The sequence below is a fragment of the Rhinolophus sinicus genome, linkage group LG14, assembly GCF_036562045.2.
Source record: "Rhinolophus sinicus isolate RSC01 linkage group LG14, ASM3656204v1, whole genome shotgun sequence".
In the NCBI taxonomy this organism is placed as follows: Eukaryota; Metazoa; Chordata; class Mammalia; order Chiroptera; family Rhinolophidae; genus Rhinolophus; species Rhinolophus sinicus.
Genome location: NC_133763.1, coordinates 12819274 through 12844025, shown reverse-complemented (window position 1 = coordinate 12844025; position 24752 = coordinate 12819274). Strand labels below are relative to the sequence as shown.

Here is a 24752-nt window from a genome sequence, read left to right as displayed (position 1 = left end):
TTAAAAATAATGCCAAGAAGATAAATGTGAAAAAAGTAAAGACTGGTGATTTTAGAATGTGTTCCAACTTAGAGACTGTGATAAACATAGCCTGGTATATATGAAGCACATGGTAACCACAAACCAAAAATCTACAAGAGAGATACAAGAAATACAGAGAAAGGAATCCAAACAATACTGTAGAAAGTCAGCAACGTACAAGACGAGAGCAAGAGAATAAGTAACAGAGCTACAAAAATAAGCAGAAAACAAAATGGCAATAACTACATACCTATCAATAATTAAAGTATAAATGGAGTAAATGCTCCAATCAAAAGACATAGGGTGGCTGAATGGATTTAAAAAACAAGCCATACATATTCTGCCTATAAGAGACCCACTTTTGGAAAAATAAATACAGACTGAAATTAAGTGGATGGAAAAAGATATTTTGTACAAATGGAAACAGAAAAGCTGGGGTAGCAATACTTATATTAGAAAAATAGACTTTAAAACAAAGGCTGCAATAAGAGACAAGGACATTTCATAATGATAAAAGGATTAATCCAACAAGAGAATATTATTTTTGTAAACACTGACACAGCCAACATAGGAGCACCTGAACATATAAAGCAAATATTGATAGACATACAGGGAGCAATCAACAGTAATACAGTCAACGTCGGGGACTTGAACACCCCATGACATCAATGGATAGAGCATCTGGAAAGAAAATCAATAAGGAAACAGTGGCCTTAAATGACACATTAGGCCAGATGCCTTAAATTTTTAGTACACTTCAGCCAAAAGCAAGAGAATACACATTCTTTTCAAGTGCACATGGAACATTTTCCAGGATAGACCACATGTTAGGCCACAAAGCAAATCTCAATAAACTTAAGAATACTGAAATCATATCATCTTCTCTGGTCACAATGGTATGAAACTAGAAATCAATTACAAGAGGAAAACCAAAAACCACACAAACACATGGAGGCTACACAACATGCTACTTAACAACAAAATCGAGGAAATCAGAAAATACCGTGAGACAAATGAAAATGAAAACACAATGATCCCAGGTCTGTGGGACACAGCTATAAAAGTTCTGAAGGAAATTTAGAGCAATACCTGCCTACTTCAAGAAACAAGAAAAATCTCAAAAACTCTAACCTTTCACCTAGAAAGGAACTAGAAAAAGAATAAACAAAGCCCAAGGTGAGCAGAAGGAAGGAAATAAAGATCAGAGCAGAAATAAATGAGAGTCTAAAAAAAGAATAGAAAAGATCAATAAAGAGCTGGTTCTTTGAAAAGATAAACAAAATTGGTAAATCTTTAGCTAGACTCAAGAAAAAGAGAGAGGGCCCAAATAAAATCAGAAATGAAAGAAGTTACAATGGATACCACAGAAATACAAAGAATTATAAAAGAATACTATGTAAAGCTATCTGCCACAAAACTGGACAACCTAGAAGAAATGGACAAGTTCTTGGCATACAGCCATCCAAGACTGAAACAAGAATTATAAAAACCTGAATAGACTGATCATTAGTAAGGAAATTGAAACAGTAATCAAAAATCTCCCCAAAAACAAAAATCCAGATGGCTTCACTGGTGAATTCTAAGCATTCAAAGATCTAATATCTATCCTTCTGAAACTCTTAAAAAAAAATTAAAGAGGAGGGAATGCCTCCTAACTCATTTTACAAGGCCAACATTACCGTGATACCATAAACAGGCAAGGACATAACACAAAAAGAAAATTACAGGCCAATATCTCCTATGAATGAATATACATGGAAAAATCCTCAACAGAATACTAGCAAATTGAAGACATTAAAAGGACCGTACACCACAATGAAGTGGGATTCATTTCAGGAATGCGAGAATGGCTTAACATCGCAAATCAACATAATATAAACCACATTAACAAAATGTGGGATAAAAATCATATGATTGTATCAATAGATGCAGGAAATAGATGCAGGAAAAAAGCATTTGACAAGATACAACATCCATTTATGATAAAACTCACTAAGATGGGTATAGAAGGAAAGTACTCAACATAATTAGGGCCATATATGACTAACTCAGTGGTGAAAGCTAACATCATACTCACTGTGAAAAATTGAAAGCTTTCCTCTAATCTCAGGAACAGGAACAAGACTGCCCACTCCAACCACTTTTCTTCAACATAGGACTGGAAGTCCCAGCCAGAGCAATTAGGCTAGAAAAAGAAAAGGCATCCATATTGGAAAGGAAGAAGTAAAACTGGCACAGATGTTGCAGGTAACATGATTTTATATATAGAAAACCTTAGACTCCCTTAAAAAACTATTAGAAATAATAAATGAATACAGTAAGGTTTCAGGGTAGAAAATCAATATACAAAAAGTCTGTTGTGTTTCTTTATACTAACAATGAGTTATCAAAAAAATGAAGAAAATCCCATTTATAATTGCAAGAAAAAGAATAAAATACCTAGGAAAAAATTTAACAAAGGTGATGAAATACCTGTATACTGAAAACTACAAGACGTTGAAAGAAATTGAAGACCACACAAGAAATGGAAAGGTATTCTATGCTCATGGATTAGAAGAATTAACATTGTCAAAGTGTCCATATTACGGAAGTCTGACAATTAAGTTCGCAAACTTGTTGCAAAGATGTTACTAATTTTTTTTGATATCAGAGGGATTATTCATTATGAATTTGTGCCAACTAGAGACACAGTTAACCAAGTTTACTATTTGGAAGTGCTCAAAAGGCTGTGTGAAAAAGACGACCTGAACTTTTTGCCAACAATTCATGGCTTTTGCATCACAATGCACCCGCTCACACAGCACTGTCTGAGGGAGTTTTTAGCCAATAAACAAATAACTGTATTGGAACACCCTCCCTATTCACTTGATCTAGCCCCCAATGACTTATTTTTTTTACCTGAAGATAAAGGAAATATTGAAATGAAGACATTCTGATGACATTCAGGACATCAAGGGTAATATGACGACAGCTCTGCTGGCCATTCCAGAAAAAGAGTTCCAAAATTGCTTTCAAGGGTGGACTAGGCGCTGGCATCGGTGCATAGCTTCCCAAGGGGAGTACTTGGAAGGTGACCATAGTGATATTCAGCAATGAGGTATGTAGCACTTTTTCTAAGATGAGTTCACAAACTTAATTGTCAGACCTCATACCTAAAGTAATCTGCAGATTCAGTGCAATCCCTATCAAAATCCAAATGGTGTTATTCACAGAAATAGAACACATAATCCTAACATTTGTATACAATCACAAAAGACCCCGAACTGCCAAAGCAATCCTGAGAAAAACATAAAGCTGGAGATATGACATGCCTTGATTTTAAACTGTACTACAAAGCTACAGCAATCAAAACAGTATGATATGGTCATGAAAACAGACCATTGGAACAGAATTGAAAGCCCAGGAATAAATCCACACATATGTGGGTAATTAATTTATGGCAAAGGAACCAAGAGTATGCAATGGAGAAAAGAAAATCTCTTAAATAAATGCCGTTGGGAAAACTGGAAAGCCACATGCAATAGAGTGAAACAGGACCACCATTTTACACCAGACACAAAAATTAACTCAAAATCGATTAAAGACTTCAATGCAAGACCTGAAACAATAAAGTAGATAGAAGAAAATATCGGCACTAAGCTTCTAGGTATTGGTTTCAATAGTGTTTTTGTGAATTTGACTCCAAAAGCAAGGGAAACAAAGAAATAAATAAGTGGGACTACATTAAACTGAAAATTTCTGCACAGCAAAGGAAAACACCAACAAAACCACAAAGGCAACCAGCTGAATGGGAGAAGATATTTGCAAATGCTACTTCTGATAAGGGGTTAATAGTAAAAAAATATAAAGAACTGATACAACTCAACAAAAAAACAATGAGTAAAAAATGGGTAGAGGATCTGAGTAGACATTTACAAGGCAGACAAACAGATGGCCAAAGAGACACGAATAGATGTTCCACATCAGTAATTAGTAGGGAAATACAAATCAAAACCACAATGAGCTATCACCTCATACCTGTTAGAATGGCTATCATCAACAAGACAAGAAGTAAGTGCTGGAGAGGATGTGGAAAAAGGGAACCGTCATACACTGTCGGTGGGATTGTAAATTGGTGCAGCCACTATGGAAAACACTATGGAGGTTCCTTAAAAAATTAAGAAAGGAACTATCATATGATCCAGCAGTTCCTCTCCTGGGTATTTTCCAAAGAATATGAAAACACAAATTTGAGAAAGATGTATGTACCCCCATGTTCATTGCAGCATTATTTACAATAGCCAATTTATGGAAACAATCTAAGTGTCCAGCAGTGGATGAAGGGATAAAGGAGATATATATGTATGTGTGTGTATACACATGGACACAATGGATAATAATGACCCATAAAAAAGATGAAATATTTCCATGTGGGACAGCATGGATGGATCTTGAGGGATTATTCTAAGTGAAATAAGTCAGAAGGAAAAGGACAAAGTCCATATGGTTTTACTCATATGGAATATAAAACAAAGTAACAATGAACTAATAAAACAAAAGTAAACTCATAGATACAGACAACAGAATGATGGGGTTACCAGAAGGGAAAGGGGATGGGGGAAGGTGAAATGGGTAAAGGGGGTCAAATATATGGTAACAGAAGGAAAAAATCCAGACTTTTGGTGATAAGCAATCAATACGGTATACAGATACTGAATTCTGATGTTGTATACATGAAATTTATATATTAACCAATGTTACCTCAATAAAAACTTGGAAACCCCAAACACCCCACAATATCATTTAGCAATCCCCTCAGAAAAGAAATCCTTAAATCTTACCCCTGCCAAAAAAAGATTTATATGAGGACAACTACAAATTCTTGAAAGAAATAAAAGAACTAAATAAATGGAGAGATAATATTCCATGTTCATCAATCTGTCAATTCTATATTACCAATATGTCAGTTCTTCCCAACTTGATCAATAGATTCATTGCAATCCCAGTCAAAATCCCAGCATGTTATTTTGTGGATAACTGATTCTAAAATGTATATGGAGAGGAAAAATAACCCACACAATATTGAAAGAGAAAAACAGAGTCAGAGGACTAACACTACCTGACTTCAGGACTTACTATAAAGTTACAGTAATCAAAACAGTGTGGTATTGGGAAAATAATAGACAAATCAATGGAACAGAATGGAGAGTCCAGAAATAGACCCACATAAGTATAGTCAACTGCTCTTTGAAAAAACAGCATTGCAACTGAGGAAAGACAGTCTTTTCAACAAATGGTCCTAGAGCTGGACATCTACATACAAAACAAAAAATATCCAGACACAGGCCATACACTCTTCACAAACATCAACTAAAATGGACCATAGGCCTAAATGTAAGACACAGAACTGTAAAACTCATAGAAGATAATATAAGAGAAAACTTAGAACTTGACTATGGCAGTGACTTTCTGGATATAAACAACAAAGGCACAATCCATGAGAGTAATAATTGATAAACTAAACTTCATTAAAAAGGAATGTTCTGTGAAAGACAAATTCAAGAGAATGAGAAGACAAGCTATAGACTGGGAGAAAGTATTTAGAACAGATAGATCTGGCAAAGGACTATTCTCTAAAATATATGAAGAACTCTTAAAACTCACCAATAAGATAATTACCCAATTAAGAGATGGGCAAAAGATCCAAACAGACATGAAATAAGATGGCATCAGAGAAATGCACATGAACACACGATGAGCTGCCCCTGCACACCTGTGAGAATGGCCATCATCTAAAACTGGCAACACGAACGCCGTGAGGAGGTGGAGCAGCAGGAACTCGCACTCATTGCTGGTGGGGATGCAAACGGTGCAGCCCCTTTGGAAGACGATGCGGCCCTTTCACGTAAACACTTACTGCAGTCGCACCGCTACGCTGTACACCTGAACCTAATGTAATATTGAAGGTCAAGTGTCATTGAGAAGTTAAAAAAAAATTTTAAAGCTGGACATATATTGGTGAGGATGTGGGGAAACTAGAACCAGTTTTGAAAATGGTTTGGTAGTTCCTCGAAGGCTAAATGTACAGTTACCATAATACCCAGCAATTTCACTCCTCGGAATAGACCCCAAAGAAATAAAAACATGGCCACAAAAAGACATGTACATGAATGTTCATAATTGCATTATTAATAACTGCCAACTAGAAACAGTTAAAATGTCCATCAGCTGGTGAATGCAGAGAGAAAATGTATAGCTCCATTATGACAGAGTCCACTTAGCAATAAAAAAGAACGAACTGATAAATGGTGCAACATAGATGAACCTCACACATTACGCTGAGTGAAAGGCGTGACGTTGTCGAGTTCCATTTCTGTGGAATCTCAGGAAAGGTAAATGTTGAGAATGACAGCAGATCCGTGTTCATTGGGCTGGGCAGGTGGGAGAGGAGTGGTTGCCAGTGAACACAAGGCTACGCTGTGGTGATAGAACTGTTCTAAAAGTGGGTTATAGTGATGATGGCACAATTCTGTAAAAATCATTGAACTACATACATTAGAGTGGGTGGATTTTATTATCTGTAACTAACGTCTTAAAGCTAATAAAAAGCCGTCTTGGTTTAGCTGAGACAGAGGCTGAAAACGGGGGATTGTTAAGAGTTGTGCCTTGTGTGGTCCTTCCAGGTGCTTACGGCGAGACGTACCCTACCTTTGAGGAGGACGCGTTCCTTCCACCATCACAGCTGCCTTCTGCCCGGGAACGCAGGAGGAACAAACAGAAGGGCCTGGGCTTTGTATGTATGAGATGTCCTTTTCTCTTTTTCCTTCTCAGTTTATGAGGGGGAGGTCTGGGTTCTGAGCCATGCGGAGTTGGTGTGGTCCAGCAAGCAAAGAGCACTCGTCTGGAATGCGGGTCTCACGGGTCTGACTCGAGGCTCTACCACCCAGTCGCTGGGTGGCCTTCAGCGGGTCACTGAACTCAGTGCCGTGGCTTCTCCAGGGGGGTATTTTCCTACTTCCAAGGGGGCTCTCAGTGGAAGTATCTGACGTGTGACAGAAAGCCTGCTACGTCCTCAGGCACCTAAGCCTATTATGTAGATACCTTCCTTTTGGTCACATAACTTTCCAAAGGTCACACAGACAGGAAGGCTGATATTCAAACCCTATAGTATAGCCAATAAAATGTGCAGGCTTTGGGCAATTTCTTCAACTCTGTTTTCTTATATATGACGTGGAGATAGTTACAAAATATACGCAGAGCATTTAGCACCGAGTCAAGCATGCAGGAAGCTCTCCAGAAATGACAAGTGCTGTTATTAGCATTACCATATGGGCAGCTTTACCAGACGGCAATAATTTGGTTGTTTCACTAGGAACCACTAACCTACTTTGTCTCTATAGATTTGCCTTTTCTGGACCCATGAGATCATACAATATTTGGTCATTTGTGACTGGCTTGTTTCCAAAGGTCATCTAAATTGTAATATATCAGTACTTAATTCCTTTTTATTGCTGAATAACATTCTATATATGGATATTCCCTTTCGTTTATCCATTCAGTACCTGATGGACATTTGGGTTGTTCCCACTTTTTTCTGCTTTTAACATTCGTGTACAAGTGTTTTGATGTTTTCATCTCTCTTGCATGTGTACCTAGGAGTAGAATTGTTGGGTTAGATGGTAACTGTTTAGCATTTTGAGGAACTCAGGCTGTTTCCCACCTTTATCCAGTCTGGCAGCATTTACATGTTATCAGAAATCCAACACCTTCATCTGAGCCTGTATGGATAAATATGTACGCTACAGATTTCCATTTGTTTCATTTTGTACATCACACTACATGTATCGAGGGCAAGAACGTGATTTGATTCACTGATTTATTCTGAGCATTTTATGATCATTTCTGAAGTTGTTTTCTAACTGCAGGATAACGGTCGTCTTAATGTACCACCAGATGGTCTCTCTTTAAAATCTGTATCCAGTGTAAATATTGATCAGATTAGAATGAGAAATGAGGAACGAATGCGAAGATTGAATGAACTTCAAAATAAACCTATTAATACAGGTAAAGGCCAAGTTTAACAGCCTACAGCAAATTCTAAGATCTCTTAACCTGCTTACATGGGGGTTTCCACTGATGGCTGGGGGATGGATGGAATGAGTTTTGAAATCCTTCACTAGTCGTGGGGCCTAGAACACAGTTGCTATCCAGCAAAACCAGGACTCGGGATAAATTTTGCATCAGATTCTATCTACCAGAGAGGGTACCCTTTTTTGAGTGGATTCTAAAGAGATAAAGTTTTTGCTTCTAATTATATCCAGGCTTTGCTTTCAGGGAAAATGCCCATTAGTATCAGCATCACACTTCCCCTACTGAAGTGAGAGTGTCAGAAATTAACTCGAACACTCTGAGTTCTTTAGATAACACATACACATTTGTAATACTGCAAAGAAAATTTTACCTTTTTACTTGGCTTTCTGTACCGTGGACACAGCAAAATAGCCTCAGGTCACTATTTCCTTTATATAATCCAAAGTTCAGTCTTTTGCTTTGGTGACCAGCAGGGTAAGTCAGCTTGTTCATGGAGCACAGGCAGGCAGGACGGTTCCTTAGGCAACCGCTGAGCTCCTCTGCCCTGCCAGCCCTGGACCACCTTTTCAGTGTTGATGTTAATTAGTTATTAGGATAATGGGACAGTTTTTTAGTACATAAGGCCTATTATTAGTTTTAGCAAATAAGTGGTGGTGTCTATTTGGACAATTCTTTAGTCTGTTAAGCTACATTAGAGTAATTTTCTAGTAACAATTTTCTTAAGATATTTTTAGATCTTCCCTTTAATACTGTGTTAAGTTAAAACTACTTACACAATCTCTCTAGCAGTCAAGTTTGATGGTCGTTCCCTATCAAATACCAGCAAACATGGTAAATTAATGGAGCAGTACTTTTCATGTACCTGGAAAAAAGTGAAACAGTGGGAAAGCAATGCTTTCTTTTTAGCAAAAAGCATTTTCATCTATATTATGAAATTATCTATTCCTCAATTTTCTTTTAGAAACAGTAAGTTGAATTAATATTTAACAGGGATATATTTAAATTGAAACAAGATAGAGCATTTTAAGAATCTACTCTTTCCGTAGGTTTCTAACTTCTAAACTTTTTTAAAAATTGTCCTTTCAAACAGGAGCTTTTTGGTACGATGTGGATTGACTGCTCATTAAATTGATTGCACAGATCCCTTTGCTGGGCTAAAACAAATTGACATCACAGGGTAGGAAGACAGATTTTCCTATTATATATAATAGTAAGTAAAGTACAAACATAGAAATGGAGTACAATCAGTTCAAAGAATGAAACAAATTAAGAGCTACCTCTTAATGGAGTAGACTCCACCTCGTAGTAAAGATGGAAGTAATTTCATCCTGTTTTTTTTCCCTAAAATGACTTTCAATTTCTTCATGGCAGTGTCCTAGGCTGGGAGTATTTCCAAAACCTTCTTCAGTTAAAAACAAAGTTTTGCATGGTATTCACTGAGTTTCTCCAGCAGGTGACACAGTCACCATAAAATGGCTTACATTCCAAGTCCTCATTGGGTGAGGTCTCCTCTGCCGTCCTTGGGATCCATCCCCATGGCGCTGGTACCATGGAGTCACCTCCTTCAGTTGAACATTTTTTGTTTTATAAAGTTGGCTCCCTTCCTGGGTTTGCTTTCCTACCTCTCAGAGGGCTGTCTGGCAAAACAGTCCAGTTTAGAACATAGTATTGTGGAGAAATGCAGAGTTGTAAGGGGTTAGAGTACAGGAGATCTGTGTTCCCTCTACCTGCCTGCCACCCACCTGCGTCACGTCTCTCTTGCTTCCGTTAGATGACGAGAGTTCACTGGTTGACCCTGATGACATCATGAAGCATGTGGGGGACGACGGGTCCAACTCTGTAGCCACTGAACCCTGGCTCCGCCCAGGCACCTCAGAAACACTGAAACGATTCATGGCAGAGCAGCTAAACCAAGAGCAGCAGCAGGTTCCTGGAAAACCAGGCCCTTTCAGTTGGCAGGGCCTGTCTACTGCACACGGGTAAATAAACTTGGACTGGTCCCAGCAGTGCCTTTGAAGGTGAAAGGATGTTAAACCTGAGCCGTTAGTAATACGTGCCCCTTTGTCCCTTACCTGAGTTCCTGACGTTCCATCTGTGTGTAAAGTGTAGCTTTTCCATGATGATGTATATAGTGTATATTGTGTACATAAATAAAAGGCCATGGCTATTTATATTTGATGTAGAATTGTATAGAATTATTTTTGCAAAATTTTGCCATAATTTAGGGTGGTAATGAACTCTTGGAATCAACTACCGTATGTGCATTATTGTAAATTTTGCTTGTAAGATAAGGTGAATAAAACACAAGTGTCTTAACAGTCCTATAAAACCAGAAAACCCTGTGCACATTTGCCATTGTTACTGCTATTCAATTTACTAGTAAATACATTGGTTGTAGCTGTGACTATTCTAGTTGCTACATAGTGAAATCAAAGGTACTAGTTAATCATTTTCATATCATTTATAGCTACTGATTCAGTATAAATGATGGGAGTCATACCTGATTTTATTCCCTTGAGCCATGCACTAAATGTTACATCTTTCTGCCTCTATTTTTGTGCCTGTGAAGGTACTTACTATGTTTCTAATTTATATGATTTAATTACTTATGGATAGAAATAAATTATTTTCATTACTAATGTTGGTTTCTTACTTTAACTGGAATTCAGGTCTCTACACAGGGTGTTCTAGAAGCTGGAGAGGCAGGAACACTCAGGGTCCAGGACAGGGCCTGGAATCCCCGCGCTACCACGGACCCTTGGTAATGCCGTAAGAGGTAGTGCCTTTAAAAAAGAAAAAATTAATTCAAATTCTGGGAAATCATTCTTAGAGTCTTTAGCACCATGACAGCTGAGAACACACCCCAGGCACTGCTTCTTGCACATTTCCACGGACATAATTAATGGCAGAGATGAGATCAGATAAGTTTATCTCACGTGTGAAATTTCTGATGCTTTGAATTTTAGCAACATGTAAATTTTATACTCAATTTTGTGGTCTAACCATTGTTTTCTTAACTGTAAAGATTTTTCTTGTATCTTCATCTGAAAGTAAGATGAAGGCCTCTGTCTCCTATAAGGGGAGGCCTGATATTATACCATAAAATAAACCACCAGGTTATTTGAAACAACCTCTCGGACAGACCCAAAGGTCATGGTGGCTCCAGCTACCGAGGTAGGTGACTCCCAGCTGTAGAATCAAGCTGGGCTTGAACAGGGCTGTGTCTTAAGGGTAATAAATATGGTGGACTTATAAATACATCAATAACTGCTCATTACCTAAAAGAGGAGTGAGAGCTAAGCCTGAACACTTACCTTGTTTTTTAACACAACCCTCAAAATAAATTATCTTGATATGTCTATTTTCTTTTTAATGGTATTGTATCTCACAACCTGAACTGGCTCTTAACACACAATGCCCTGCTGCCAACTGCCCCAAAGGGAACTTTAGTACTTTCTCTCACTATTCAAATAGTGTAGCCTTATTCTGGGTTATTAATAAATACACAAAATATTAAATTATGAATAGCCTATGGTTGAGAAAATAGGGAGAACCTAATGCCAGAAACTGGAAAGAAAATATCAAAAGTAAAGAATACTGAATTTGTAGTTCTAGCTGAAAATTTCCTTTCCTTACCTGTTTGGCTTTTAATGGAAAAAAAAAAAAATCAAAAAGAATCAATAAAACATGGTGCTGTGGATTACACAGGTTTTGATTGCACTGATGAAATAATCCAAAAACTTTATTGACCTATAACCTGATTAGAATGCCAGATGAGAATCAATATTGTACAGAAAGTTGTACAGAATTTTTTTACATAGAAAACTTTACATCTGTACCATATACATTTTATCCATCTGAAAAAATTTTCTACACCCACTGTTAATACGGAATGCTTAACAATCTTGTCATTTTTTTAACCATCAGAGCACAATTCACAGTATGAATACATTTCCAGTAAATCTAACCTCCTCAAACCATGCCAGATTTGTTATTTTAATATATTCAACATTAAATTCTGTACATAGAGTAAAATCTACATCAAGCCCCGCCACCCAAAAGAAAAGAAAGTGACAGCAACCTAGATTCATTTTGCAGTGATTCAAGTTTCGGTCCATGAAGGATCATTCTATTTCAATGGCTCATGTTTAAAAGCCCTAAGAGAAGTATATTACAGGTAGTTATGTCAGGGATACTTCCTACCCTTTTTTTGTCGTTGGTCATGACGAGTGTCAGCCACAACGCTTTCTGGGCATGTTAAACCTTCAAAATTACCACCCCACCCCCTAAAAAGGGCAAAACCAAAATCTCCACAAAATAAAAAAGACAAGAAGTTCAACCCAAATGTTTAGTGCATTTGACAAAATATTATAGGTATTTAGCAAATGAATAAGAAAATAAAGAAAATAAAACAGTGCAGGAAGAACTATATAATGTTTAGGTTTCTTATATTACAGACCTGCATCTCTGTACATTTTTCACAGAAGAATGATTAGCAGTATCTCAGACAGCCTGAGTGTGCAAAAATCTTCAGAATAAGAATACCATAGTTGCTAAATATCTTTTACCATGAACAATAATTTCTTCTCCCCCCACTCCCCAGTTATAAACATTTTAATCCTTCAAAATACAGCTCTCCTGAGTTGTACTTCTTGCAGAAGTTCAAATCTTTACATCTATAGTTCTTTGGGTAAGTTTCACTTTCACACCTGCCAAAAACACGTGGGGCTCCCTGCTGCTGAGGAAGGGAAGGACACGTGAGCGTAAGCTGACACTGGAGACGGGCTTTCTGCTCAGCGCGAGCCCACTGACAACACGATCGTCAGATTACTGAAAGGGATGAGCGCTGCAAGGCTGACTTCTAGTTCTAAGCATCTTCGCCAGTAACCTTTAGACACTGCAATTCAGAAACCGTTTTTCAGGTAGGAAACCTCAGCTCCAGGGTCCTTTTAAAGAGCAGAGGGATGTAAACGCCAACAGAAAAATGTTAAGTTCCCATCACTGCTTGCTTGTTCTGAGTTCCTGTTCAGGCGGTTGTGATATCTGAAAAACAACTCCGATTCGCAGGAAAAATCTTCTAAGAACAGCACGAAGTTCAGGAATCAAGTCAAATTGCATAATTTCACATAAGAGAGGGTAGTAGAACGATGCATGAGCTTTAAACTAGGAGGGAAAATGAATTTCTCCGTTAGTAGGGCTTGCATTCCAAACCAGAGAACCTAGAACTGCCTTTGGAGCCAAATCAGTGTGGGGCGAGCACCGCATGAGACAGGAAGTGAAAGGCGTCTGCGTGAAGCAGTGACTGCACTGATTACGGAACTGAAAGAGCTGCCCTCAGAAGACTCACCTCATATAAACATTATTCGCTCAGTTCTCTACCTTATTCTGAAAAACATTTCCCATTACGTTTTCTTAAATTTATGACTAACTTCTAGCATTTGTCATTGTTTTTACCAGGTAATAAAAGTAAGAAGCCAAGCAGGAACCACAGTTGAGTTTTTACAAGCTATGTAAGGGTTATTGAAACTGTACCTTTTCTTTGTTAAATAAAATTTTGATTTCCAGGGGAGAGTGCACCTAACATTGCGATAAGCTACACAGTCTCCAGGCAAAGAGTATACATTCCATGTTACAGTTCAACTGATGCACTTGGTACCTTTTCCTTTTTTTTTGCTCTCTGCACCCCACAAGGTACAAGGAAGCAGTGAGATACATCGTGGCAAGAAGGCAAACTGGAGTGAGACTGAGTGAGGTCTGGAGTCCTTCCTGGCCACGTGGCTGGTGGTGTCTCAGGTCACTTCTCTGAGCTTTAACTGGCTCAGGAGTCAGAGGGAAATGCACGTGGACCCAGAGCACGTGACTTGAGAGGCACAAGGTGGCATCGCGTGGCCTCCACGGGTCCCATATACCACCATGGCCGGACGTGTCAAAGGTCAGGCTGCCTAACTAGGCATTTTAAACCTATTCAGGGATCACAGCAACCCTTTCCATTTAAGTCAGCTATAAACTGCTATATTTTTTAAAGAGTGAAACATATATTAAATACATATTTATATTACAGCTATATATTTGTATTTTACCTTAATTTCTACTGGTTTAAAATTCTTAAATGATTTATGGCCCATTGACTAGGGTTTCTGGGTCCCACGGAACCAACGAATATGCCAAAGGAATGCTGACGCCTGGGGCCCAGATGGCGCCCCGAGTGAAGGTGGAGTACCAGGCGGACTGGACAGCAGCCTTCAAAACGGGGTTGAAGGGGAGATCTGCAGGGTCAGACTGGGAACTGCAATGTGGGGGACCCAGGAGCTTGCCAAGGTGTCCTGAAGGACTCCAGCCCCGCCCCTACTGAATCCCCCCCGTCACCGATAAGAGAGAAAGTGGGTCGAGCAGAGGAAGGATGAGGGCCGATGACAGAGGCCGGCACGGGGAGGCCCAGCCACCTGGCAGCCGCCTCCCACTCAGGGCCCCGCTGGCCCGGCTAGAAATGCTGGGTAGACACGACGGCTCGTACTTACCCTGTTATCGCTTATCTTTAGAACTTTCGTGAGAAACAATAGCAGCAGGTTAGTCCAGGCCTCCCGATGACTCTCTGATGTTAAGGTGAGGAAGTAACTCAGGGCTTCACTGCAGACACTGCAACAGAAAAGGCTCATGAGCTTGGACCCCGGGGATGGACACCCACAGAGAGAACTAAGCTGCGAAGCAGATATTAACCGTTAGGAGCCTGCGAGGTTCCCCCTGTTTATCTGAAAGTGTGTCAGCAAATCATTCACGTTTTCACATTAGGAAGAAAACCAGATATAGAAGAAGCCATTGCAACTTTTCAGGAAAACCACACTTTCCTAATTTTCTAAGTTTCAGTGAATTCGAAGTCACTGTAGTAGCACGTGTGTGAGTTTTGCGTCGAGAGACCTGGATGCTGATATCTGCGTGGCTCTTTACTCCACCAGCCGTGCGGGTTTAGACCCTTCTGGGGCCTTAACCGTCTCGTCAATAAAATGGGAAAACAGAGACAAGCTGAGCTCTCAGTGTCCTAAAATGCATCTAACTGCTCTCTCAGACCATCTAATCCCCAGGAAGACAAAAATACAATTCAGGTAACAGCACTCTTTCTGAATGCCGTGTTTCATTCTTAGCGTGAGTTTAAATGTTAAAGGTCAGAATTCAACTTGTCATTAAAAAAAAAGTAACACCAACAAAACCTCCAAATGTTTTTGAAGCTAAATACAGGCAGACAGGTTTTCACTTCCACAAATGATCAGTTTGTAAAAAATGGAGCTATCTATGGCACAAAAAAAAGCCTAATATAAAGTTTTTAAATTTTAAGAGATAAAAACTTCCTCCTTTGGCCTGTAGTAACAAGGGACATGATTTGTTCCTGTCACCAACTGTGCAAATACACCTTCAGCTCTAAGACCGTATTTAACAAGCTTTAGGCCCCAAGTCATGTGCTTGGTCCTGCAGCTCCTTGTCGGGGTTGGGTTGTGGACGTCGCCCCGCGTGCAAACCCGGTGGCCCTTCCCGGCCCAGGCCCCCGCAGCCACAAGGGCGAAAGGCAGAAACCCAGCCATGAGTCTTACTTTAAAAGCCTTTGCTGGACCTCCTCCCAGGCACTAACCCGGCTCTCGTCCATGTACATCCGGAAGAGGATACGCAGCCCACAGGCCAGGCTGCTCGTCTCCTGCTTCAGAAGGTTGGGCTTGGATTTGCCTTTGAAGCCTGCGGAAAGGGGACGTCTCGGGGTGAATCAGGGTGGCACAGCGGCCTGGATGGCGGCACGTTGTGGTATGTTCAGCCATCACGCCTGCTGCTTACAAAGCAGAGCTGCCTGAGCCCCAGCAGCTGCGCCCAGGCCTTGGTGTCCTGGAAGGGTTCCCCCCGCCCACCCCCCCAGGGACAGCAGGCACCCAGAGCAGGTGCACAGGAGGCCAGGCTGCAAGGCCCAACCTGAAGGATGCGATGTCTGTGTTTACAATTTCCTTCCCTCCCTTTCAAGCTGGGGATACAAGATACAAAACAGCGAGGCCTGGGAATGTGGAAGTCTTCAAAGGCGGCACCTGACAGCCCCGTGCAGCCTGGCGCCTAGGGAGCGGGCAGACCATGTGGCAGGAAGTCTGTGCGAAAGGCCAGCGGTGCCACGGGCCCAGCGTGTGTGCAAATGGGAGTCTGGTGACCTTGGCAGGGCTGTCCCAGCTGGATGGTGGCAACAACTTGGGTTGAAGGGGAAAAAGTAAGTCCCGACTACTGTTTCCAGAAGTTAGGTTATGAAGGGAAGAGAATAAACAAAGCCATGGGCTTAATTAGGAGTGCAACAGACATTTTAGATAAAATAAAATATGCCAGTGCGAGGCACCGAACACTCCATTTTACACAGCTTGACATTCAATAAACATCAGCTCCTGCTTTCTTTTTCCTGCCACATTCTGCTGCCAGCGCTGTTTTGCAACTACTACTAGGCACTGAGTATTTTTCAAATAAAAAATTAACAGTGTCAGTAAATTAATTATTACAAAGCTTAGTCTTTATTTAAAATTTCCAACATATTCTAGAACAAATATACCTGCCCCCTTCAAGAAGTTCACTTCCATCTGGAGGAATGACCACCCCCAGGTAAACATGGAGACGTCATTTGAATACAATGTCAGATTTTATGTTCGGGACCTTCTCACCCTTTTCCTCATAAAAGGGCAGCTTTTAGCGCTCACAGTATCAACAGGAAGGACCAGGCTCGGAAACCAGATGATAAAACGTTTGGTGAAATCCATCAAATAACAGGTTTATTAAACAAGGGGAAACGAATATACCCAGGCAGTTATGTGGCTCTTTGAAGACCCGAGAGGCCCCTGGTCAGCAGGCCGCCTTCCTATTGTCACTGTTAAGGTAGAAGTTCAGACAGCGACGTGCACAGACCTGAAGTACACACTCAATGAACCCTAATAAGTGCACGCATCTGTCGCACACCCATGAATGCTGACACTAAAATGTGAGACCCGTGTAGCTCACCTGCTTTCCACAGAGCAGTCCTCTGTTCATTGTTGGAATTAAAGGCCTTTGCAAACCTATGTGACTCTAATAAGCAGTCTAGTAGCTTAAAAAGCTGCTGTGACGTTAGAAAGCGGTACATTCCTTGGTCTTGCGTATCAACCCGAACATCAAAGTCCACGGCGTCTCTCTGGAAGACAAACCACCACAGCGCACGCGCACAGAGTCACAAATTTCAGTCAATTCTGACCTCAGTGCTCCCCAAAGACCAGATTTATGAGCCCATAGGATTCCATCTATTCTATCTCAAGAGAAAACAGGAAAAGGTCCACCTTTTGTTACGGAATTTCCAGAATCTCCATTCCATGCTTCCTCATCACCTCCTATCATTGCAGCTCCCTCCTGATTCCTGACGCCAAGAGCTCAGCCCCGACCAGATCCCACGACCATTCTCCGGCCCTTTACTGCCGCTCACCCCCAGGTCCCCACTTCTCTCCTTAACCAGGCTGGGGTCCATGCACTGTGATTGTAAGCACTCCCTGGTGTAACCCCTCACCTCCTCTTTCCGGAATCATTTGGCAAAACCGCCTACTCCACGTCTGCGCCCACACTGAACGTGGCTGGAGAAAAACGCCTTTCTCTTTAAATCCAGTGGGCACGGGGCGCTGCCCTGCGATCCTCCTGCGCTTCCCTCATCCACTTCCCTGATCACTTGCTAATGTTTTCACTTCTCTCAAGTAGCTGAAGCTTTCTTCCCAACCTCCCTTGGTGGACGGCTTTTCTTCCTGTCCCAGTGAGAAACGGGATGTAACCAGAGCTCCTACACACTCCCATCAGCAAAGGGACCGACCATCCTGCATTTACAAGCCAGCCACCTTGCTTGCCGTCCTCGCAATGCACGACCTGTCTGTCTTCCATCCAAGACAAGCCCCGGGCCTCTCCCCGAGGCCCCATCGGCATTCACTCAGAAAGACTGCTCTAGCCACTCTCCGGGTTTGTGCGCAGAGCTCGCAGCAGGGAACACGCTGCAGTGTTGCTAGTCACAAAGACCAAACCAAGCACACCCTTCTCTTATATTGCGTCCTCCTTCAGCTGTTACCCCATTTCTCTGCACCCCCTTTGCAGCAAAACATGTGACGGTCACCAGTATCAGCTGTCTGCCATTCCTCTCCTCTTGTACCCATCACAATAATTAACATTACAATTAAACAACGTCAAGGTCATGAAGAAGTCCACCAAAGGCTAGAAGGCCAATCTCAGGATCTTACTTGACCTACGGAGCCCTGCACTGAGCTGACCACACCCTGCTTAAAACACTGTCTGCATGTGACTCCCAGGACAACAGTGACCTCGGTTTCCTCCTGCCTCACTGACTCTTGCGCTCGGCGCGTTACCAGCTGCCTCATCACCAGGAGCTGTAAACCATGGAGGGCTCGGGCTCGGTCCCTGGCCCTTCGCCCAGCTCTGCCCACACTATCTCCGTTACAATCGTCCAGCCGCATGGCCTCCAACAAGGTGGACGGAGGGCTGACCTGTCCACACTGAATCTCTAGCTCGGCCTCTTCTCTGACGCCCACACTGGGCCAGCGAACTTCCTACCCCACCAGAGCAGCCGTGCGCGCCCGCTTACCTGCGCTGCTGCTAAGTTCTCTGCGTCCTCCTTCTTACTTGTGGCTGGGAAGAACACAATGTTGTCGATAGTCTGGATGAGTTCCAGCTGCACAACACATTTAATCAACAGGGCGGCAAACAATTTTTGTTCTGGATATTCTGTGAGGAAACCCACCCCAATGCACATGCAAACAAAATTATTTTGAATCCTTTATCATTTCTGTGACATTACAAAGCTAAGGAAACATTAATAGGAAGGTAACTTGCACGTATCACATTGAGAAGGACATACTGCTTTTGCACACGAGCACTACTCCATGACAGTTTAATTTAATCAATATTTAGAAAAGCCATACAAAATTAATTTTTAAATAAAATATCACAAATGACTTAGAACAATGAATATGTTCAAGAAGCTTCCACTACATATTTTTAAATAACACTCAGATTATTGTTTAATAAAACATAATAAATGGATTAAAAGCTAAAACTTTAATAACATTTACTGTATACCCAAGTTTGACCTCTGAATATAGGTAATATAAAAACCTCTACTAAAAGAAAACAGGAACTACATCCGTAAGATGCAAAGGGAAAGATAGCCAAGACTTCTAACAAATGGGGCAATACTGTGGGTTAACCAAAGCACAAGTGTTATTTAGATTCACGTTGGCAGTTGTAGCTAAAATGACCTTATGTTCTCAAATGGATCCATAAGCAGAGACGTCTACAAAGTTATGCTAAGAGCATTATTACTACAAAAGTAACCCAGCTGCCAAACAAAGTGCTCTCCGCACCGGCCAGGTGGGCTGTAACACGGCTACAATCCTACAGCCTGAGCTAGTTTGTTCAACAGGACATTTCTGACAACCCACCACCTGTAAGGACATATTCATAAGTGAATTTTCTATTTCAATGACCACCCAGTTACGCATACGTAGACGCACCAGGTTAGGAACAGTGACAACTACGGAGAAGCTGCAAAGCCTGGCAGTGCTGACAGGCGGCTCCGGGGCCGCCGGCCCCACGGACACACAGGATCCCGGTCTCAGCAGCAGCTTCCCATGAGGACGAAGGCGCCCCAGGGGAACTGTCTGTTATTCCGTCTCAGGGCAATGACTCCAGCACTAGATGACTTACAATCCTTCAGTTTCTTTCTATTTTCGTTTTCATTACAAATTCTCTTTTCTGGGCACCAATTTGTGGAAGTAAGATTCATGTTTCAGGGATTTTGGGGGGTAGCAAAATAACTTGCTTTGTTAAATGTATTCTTCTTTAGCTTATTAACAAAGGCTCCTTTTCAGGTAGTTTTCAGAAATGCTGCTGTATTTAACACTTAGTTCTTAGTACTCGATCTCAAGTAGAAAAAAAGAAAGCAGCAAAGGAGCCCACAGGTCCCATGGCTGTCTCCTCCTCGTAAGTGTCTCCTTCCCGGTCCTGACCAGGCACAGCCAACATGCCCCAGCCATTCCTTCACCTCCCCCACTCGCGTCACACAAACAGCCTGAGTCGCAGGAGGAGACTCCTGGCAGCACAGCTGGGACCCCGAAAGGGACCTGAGAGCAGGCTGCTGTCTGCTGAGACGCCTTCTCCTCAGCAGCTGCTCACGGGGGAGCGGAGGGTTTGGCCGAGGAGGCTCCACTCGGCCTGAACGAGGGAAGCTGGGACTCGCCCGCTTTCCTGTCCTTTCAGAGCTGGAGGACGAGGATCCGAACTTCCAACTCCCTAGCGAGGCCCCGCAGCATGTGTGGGGACAGCGTCTATTTGGACAAATGTTACTCATGACAAGGGGTCCTGAGTAAATGGGGGCCAAGGCGCCCATTTATTTCAGAGTCACCCAAGGAGAGGGAGCAAAGCTAAGCAGAGATTAACTATGTGGGTCAGCAGGTCCTCAGTCGAGAACAGATGGGGCAGTGGTGCTGCCTGGTGTGAGCAGAAGGAGGGCGACAGCTGCCCTCCGGACCGGTCCTGGGACCGCTGCTGTGACTCCCTCTCTGAGGAGCAGGCAGGCAGACAAGCTGACGGCCTCCTCACAGGCACAGGCACCACGACCTGTCCCCCATGGGAACATGGGGGCCATTTGTTCTTCCTGCAGCTTCAATGATTCTGGTGAACTTTCCATCCCATGGTGAACTTCCCCTAAAGAACTTCAGGGGAGTGACAGCAGGATGTCTGATAGAAGGACAGACACCCGAGCCCTCTGTCAGGATAGCAGGGCAGCAGCACTCTTTGCTCAGGTAAAGGTATATCCTCAGATTAGTCAAGTGAAAACCTTCTCATGTGTGACGACCAAATCCTTCCCACACAGAGCTAAGTATATTTAAGTTCAGTCTTGAGAGAGGAAAGCCACTCACTCTTCTGTCCTCATAGCATATCTCCCCTTTAAGAAGTTAGCAAGACACAGTGACTAAAACTAGAAGTGCCTTTCAAGTAGGACAGTGAATCTATCTTCTCTCAAGAATAAATGCAAGTACCTAGGATTAATAAAAAAATTCCCTGAAGAAAAACTAACTCAAAATGGATCAGTGACCTAAATATAAGAACCAAAAGTATAAAACCCTTAGAAGAAAACACTGGGGAAAATCTTCATAACCTTAGTTCTGTCAATAGATTCTTAAAGCAATGAAACTGAAATCATGAGCAACAATAGAAAAAAATTAGATAAACTGGACTTCATCACAATTAAAAACTTTTGTGCAACAGAGGGCACTGTCAAAGAAGTGAAAAGATGACCTACAGAATGGGAGAAAACACACATTTGCAAATCATGTATCTGATGTGGGTATAGTATCCAGAGTATGTAACAAACTCCTACAATTCAACAACAAAAAGACAAACAACTAAAAATGAGCAAAGAACATGAATAAATATTTCTTCAAAGAAGATATATAAATGGCCACTATGCACATGAAAAGATACCCAACCTCATTAATCGTTAAGCAAATGTAAATCAAATCCACAATGAGATACCACCTGACACCTACCAGGCTGGCTATCACTAAAAACGGAAGTATTGGTGAGCATGTGGAAAAATCAGAATTGCTGGTAGCAATGTAATACGGTCGTTTCTATGGAACACATTTTAGTGGTTCCTCAAAAAGTTAAACATAGAATTATCATATGCCCCAGCAATTCCACTCCTAGGTATACACCCAAAATAATTAAAAACAGGCTCTAAACAATACGTGTAAATGGACAGTCACAGCAGCATTAGTCATGACAACCAAAAGGTGGAACAAACCCAAATGTCCATCAACAGATGAAAGGATAAATAAAATGTGGTCTACCCATACAAATGACAGTTAGTCATAAAAATGAATTACTGATCCATTTTACAATGTGGATGGACCTTGAAACTTTCTGCTAAATAAAAGCCAGACATAAAAGGTCACACATACTGTGTGATTCCATTTATATGAAATGTCCAGAATGGCAGATACTGGACACAGAAATCAGACTGGTGGTTGCTGGGGGCTGGGGGAGGGGGAACAGCATAACGGTTATGGGGTTCTATTTTGGGGTGATAAAAATGTATTAGAACTAGACAGAGTGGTGATTGCATAACACTGGATGTACTAAATGCCACTGAATTGTTCCCTTTAAAACAGTTACTTTTGTTATGTGAATTTTACCTCAATTAAAAAAAAATGTTGAAAGCTTCCTGTTTTCCTCTAAGGAAGAGGTAGCGTTTCCTGTGTTATAATTTTCCTTAGTAAACAAAATTGGACAAACTTAGTAAAAAATAGAAGGGGTTCCCCTTCTTTGTAAGAACTAAGAAGGTGAGGGGAGGAGCAAAGACGACATGGGCGTGGGCGGCAGAGTGGAAAGAAGGCACGTTCCTCAGAGAGCTGGGAGCCCTGCGTACAAAGCACTGCCCTCACTGGGCTCGGCAGAGGGAGGCTGACACGAAGAAGGGGATGGAGAGGCAAGACGAGCGCTCAGCACAAACATTAGCCAGAGCCTGGGGAAAAGCTGGTATTGCAGGCGTTAGCAGAGCTCCGGAGCATGTATGTGGACGTCCACGTTGGAGCAAACACAGTAACGAAGTGACCGCATGATCAATTACAGTACATTTGTTATAATAAAAGTAAAAGCAAAATTTCATCCCTTTCGTACATAAAACAAAATACACTATTTTTACTAAGAGAAATAACTCACTTGCAGTAGGTTTAATTTTGCTCCCTTCTTCATTCACAGTAGAGACAGAAGCCAATGGTGCTTGCTGTCTATTATCTGCAGATCTTGGTTGAATAGAATCATGGATATCGACAGATTTCTGTGATATGGTATCCTAATAAAATAAAAAATTCATTATAAGTACAATGAATAAAGCTTAAGCCTGAAAATAATTTCTATTATGCTGTTTTTTAAAAAATACATTATGTCCCTATGAAAATGACATCCTATATACATTACGATTATAGACACAAAGAAAAAAATTATTTAAAATTACCTGTATATGGATAAGAGCTAATAAACAGTGTTTAAAGTTTCCTTTTTGACCCTCATTGGGCTTGGGCCTAACACCACCCAAGAGCAACAGATAAAAGTGCTGTTTCAGGGTGTGGGGAAGTACTGTCATACCCATAACTGTCATGAAATCTAAACAGAACACACACGTGGCAGAGAGCAAGAATTCTGCAAGCTTTGTGCAGGCTGAGCCCAGGGAAGCTTTTTAGGGGTGAGTTTAGGGAAGGCTGTTCTGTCAACCAAGAAACCAGGAACCATAAAGGTCAGTGAGAAGGTGACCAAGTAGGACTCTGGTGTCACGAGGAGTAATGTCCAAATTCAAAAGCGCTACCCCAGAATTTGCCCCCCGAATTGCTAAGTGTAACCTTGAAAAGTACTAATGAGTCTTCGTGAGCTGAGGTTTTCTGATCTGAAAATGGAGACACTTTGTATGCAGGTTGTTAAGGGTTAGACGGTTAGTGTTAAAGCACTGGCAGTGACAGACAGTATACGGTAGCTGACGTTACGACAATTCTAGCTTTACTTTGTCCCAGTATACGGTACACTCAGAAGACAGAGCTTGGTTTCAAGAGAATTCTGACATAACAGTCCCAGCTGGATGCAACTTCACCTGGGTTTCCGAAAGGAAGGTGGACCTGTGTTCCCAAGAAACAGTGCTAATCAAAGTAAGATTTTAACTTGGACTTCAAATGTACCAGTTTGTGATCTTTCACTTTCTGTTCTGTATGAAATGGGGATAACATGTACCAAATCTGGTTCAAAAATTTGTTGGAAGGATTGGAGTGATGCATGTACAAACCAAGGGTTGCCAAGCAGCCACTAGAAGCTGGGAGAAGCAAGAAAGGATTCTCTCGTAAAGGCGTTGGAGGGATGTGGCACTGCTGACACCTTAATTTTGGACCTTTGGCCTCCAGGAATTGGGAGAGAGCAAATTTGTTGTTTTCGGCCACTATTTTTATGGTAATTTTTATGATAGACCTACACAAACAAATACACTGGATGAAGGGTATATTAGAATTCTTTGTGCCGTTTTTGTAACTTTTCTCTAAAGTCAAATTAGATCAAAATTAAAATTTTAAATAAAATAATAATAGTATCTTCAGCTTGTAATGGAAATCCATAGATAATCTACTGCCTGCCTCTTACAACTCTTGAAATCATTTTACTCTATGTCTCAGACCATCCATATCATAAAATAATTTAAAATACCTCTTTCATGGCACTTACAGGTAAATTTTAGCCACCTAAGGAATTTAACCATCATGAAATTTAATTCGAGAATTCTGGACAGTACATTTATGCAATCCTTTTAAAACAGCTGGAGTCATATAAAAATATTTGGCCCATGGTAAAATTTTTATCACAAATAAGTAAACAATTTAAAATATGCTTTCCTTACTAGAACTTACCAACTGTTTTTCACTCACAGGAGATGAAGGTGGGGGGGCAATTTCTCCACAAGTGGGACGCCAGGTCAAGAGCCTTTAAAACAGCAAAATCATACAAATCACTGTGTGTGAAACACGTCACATCCAACATGTTTTGAAATGGGCACAAAAAGTCACATGAATATACCAAAAACGACATATTCCTTC

At 41.3% G+C, this 24752-nt stretch overlaps 2 protein-coding genes across 3 annotated transcripts in view; one reads left to right on the top strand and one right to left on the bottom strand.

Moving 5' to 3' along the window:
• The window catches only part of CSPP1 (centrosome and spindle pole associated protein 1), a 97421-nt gene extending 86691 nt beyond the window's left edge, over positions 1 to 10730 (top strand). Inside the window, exons 25-27 of the mRNA XM_074319130.1 lie at positions 6684 to 6793; positions 7926 to 8064; positions 9863 to 10730. Of these exons, the coding sequence (XP_074175231.1) occupies positions 6684 to 6793; positions 7926 to 8064; positions 9863 to 10074 (461 nt within the window). The 3' untranslated portion in view covers positions 10075 to 10730. The remainder of the gene's footprint in view (positions 1 to 6683; positions 6794 to 7925; positions 8065 to 9862) is intronic.
• Positions 10731 to 11800: 1070 nt separating this feature from the next.
• ARFGEF1 (ARF guanine nucleotide exchange factor 1) overlaps positions 11801 to 24752 on the bottom strand; it is a 100791-nt gene continuing 87839 nt past the window's right edge. The window contains exons 33-39 of one of the 2 annotated variants that reach the window (XR_012491664.1): positions 24567 to 24639; positions 22846 to 22978; positions 18707 to 18793; positions 17098 to 17266; positions 15675 to 15813; positions 14610 to 14727; positions 11801 to 13254 (exon numbers count right to left, since the gene is read on the bottom strand). Coding sequence is in view for 1 of the 2 variants with exons in the window: in XM_019726256.2 (XP_019581815.1) it covers positions 13090 to 13254; positions 14610 to 14727; positions 15675 to 15813; positions 17098 to 17266; positions 18707 to 18846; positions 22846 to 22978; positions 24567 to 24639 (937 nt within the window). In the remaining variant the exon portion in view is untranslated. Of the gene's footprint in view, positions 13255 to 14609; positions 14728 to 15674; positions 15814 to 17097; positions 17267 to 18706; positions 18847 to 22845; positions 22979 to 24566; positions 24640 to 24752 lie in introns of both variants that reach the window. The other variant, XM_019726256.2, reaches the window with a different exon arrangement.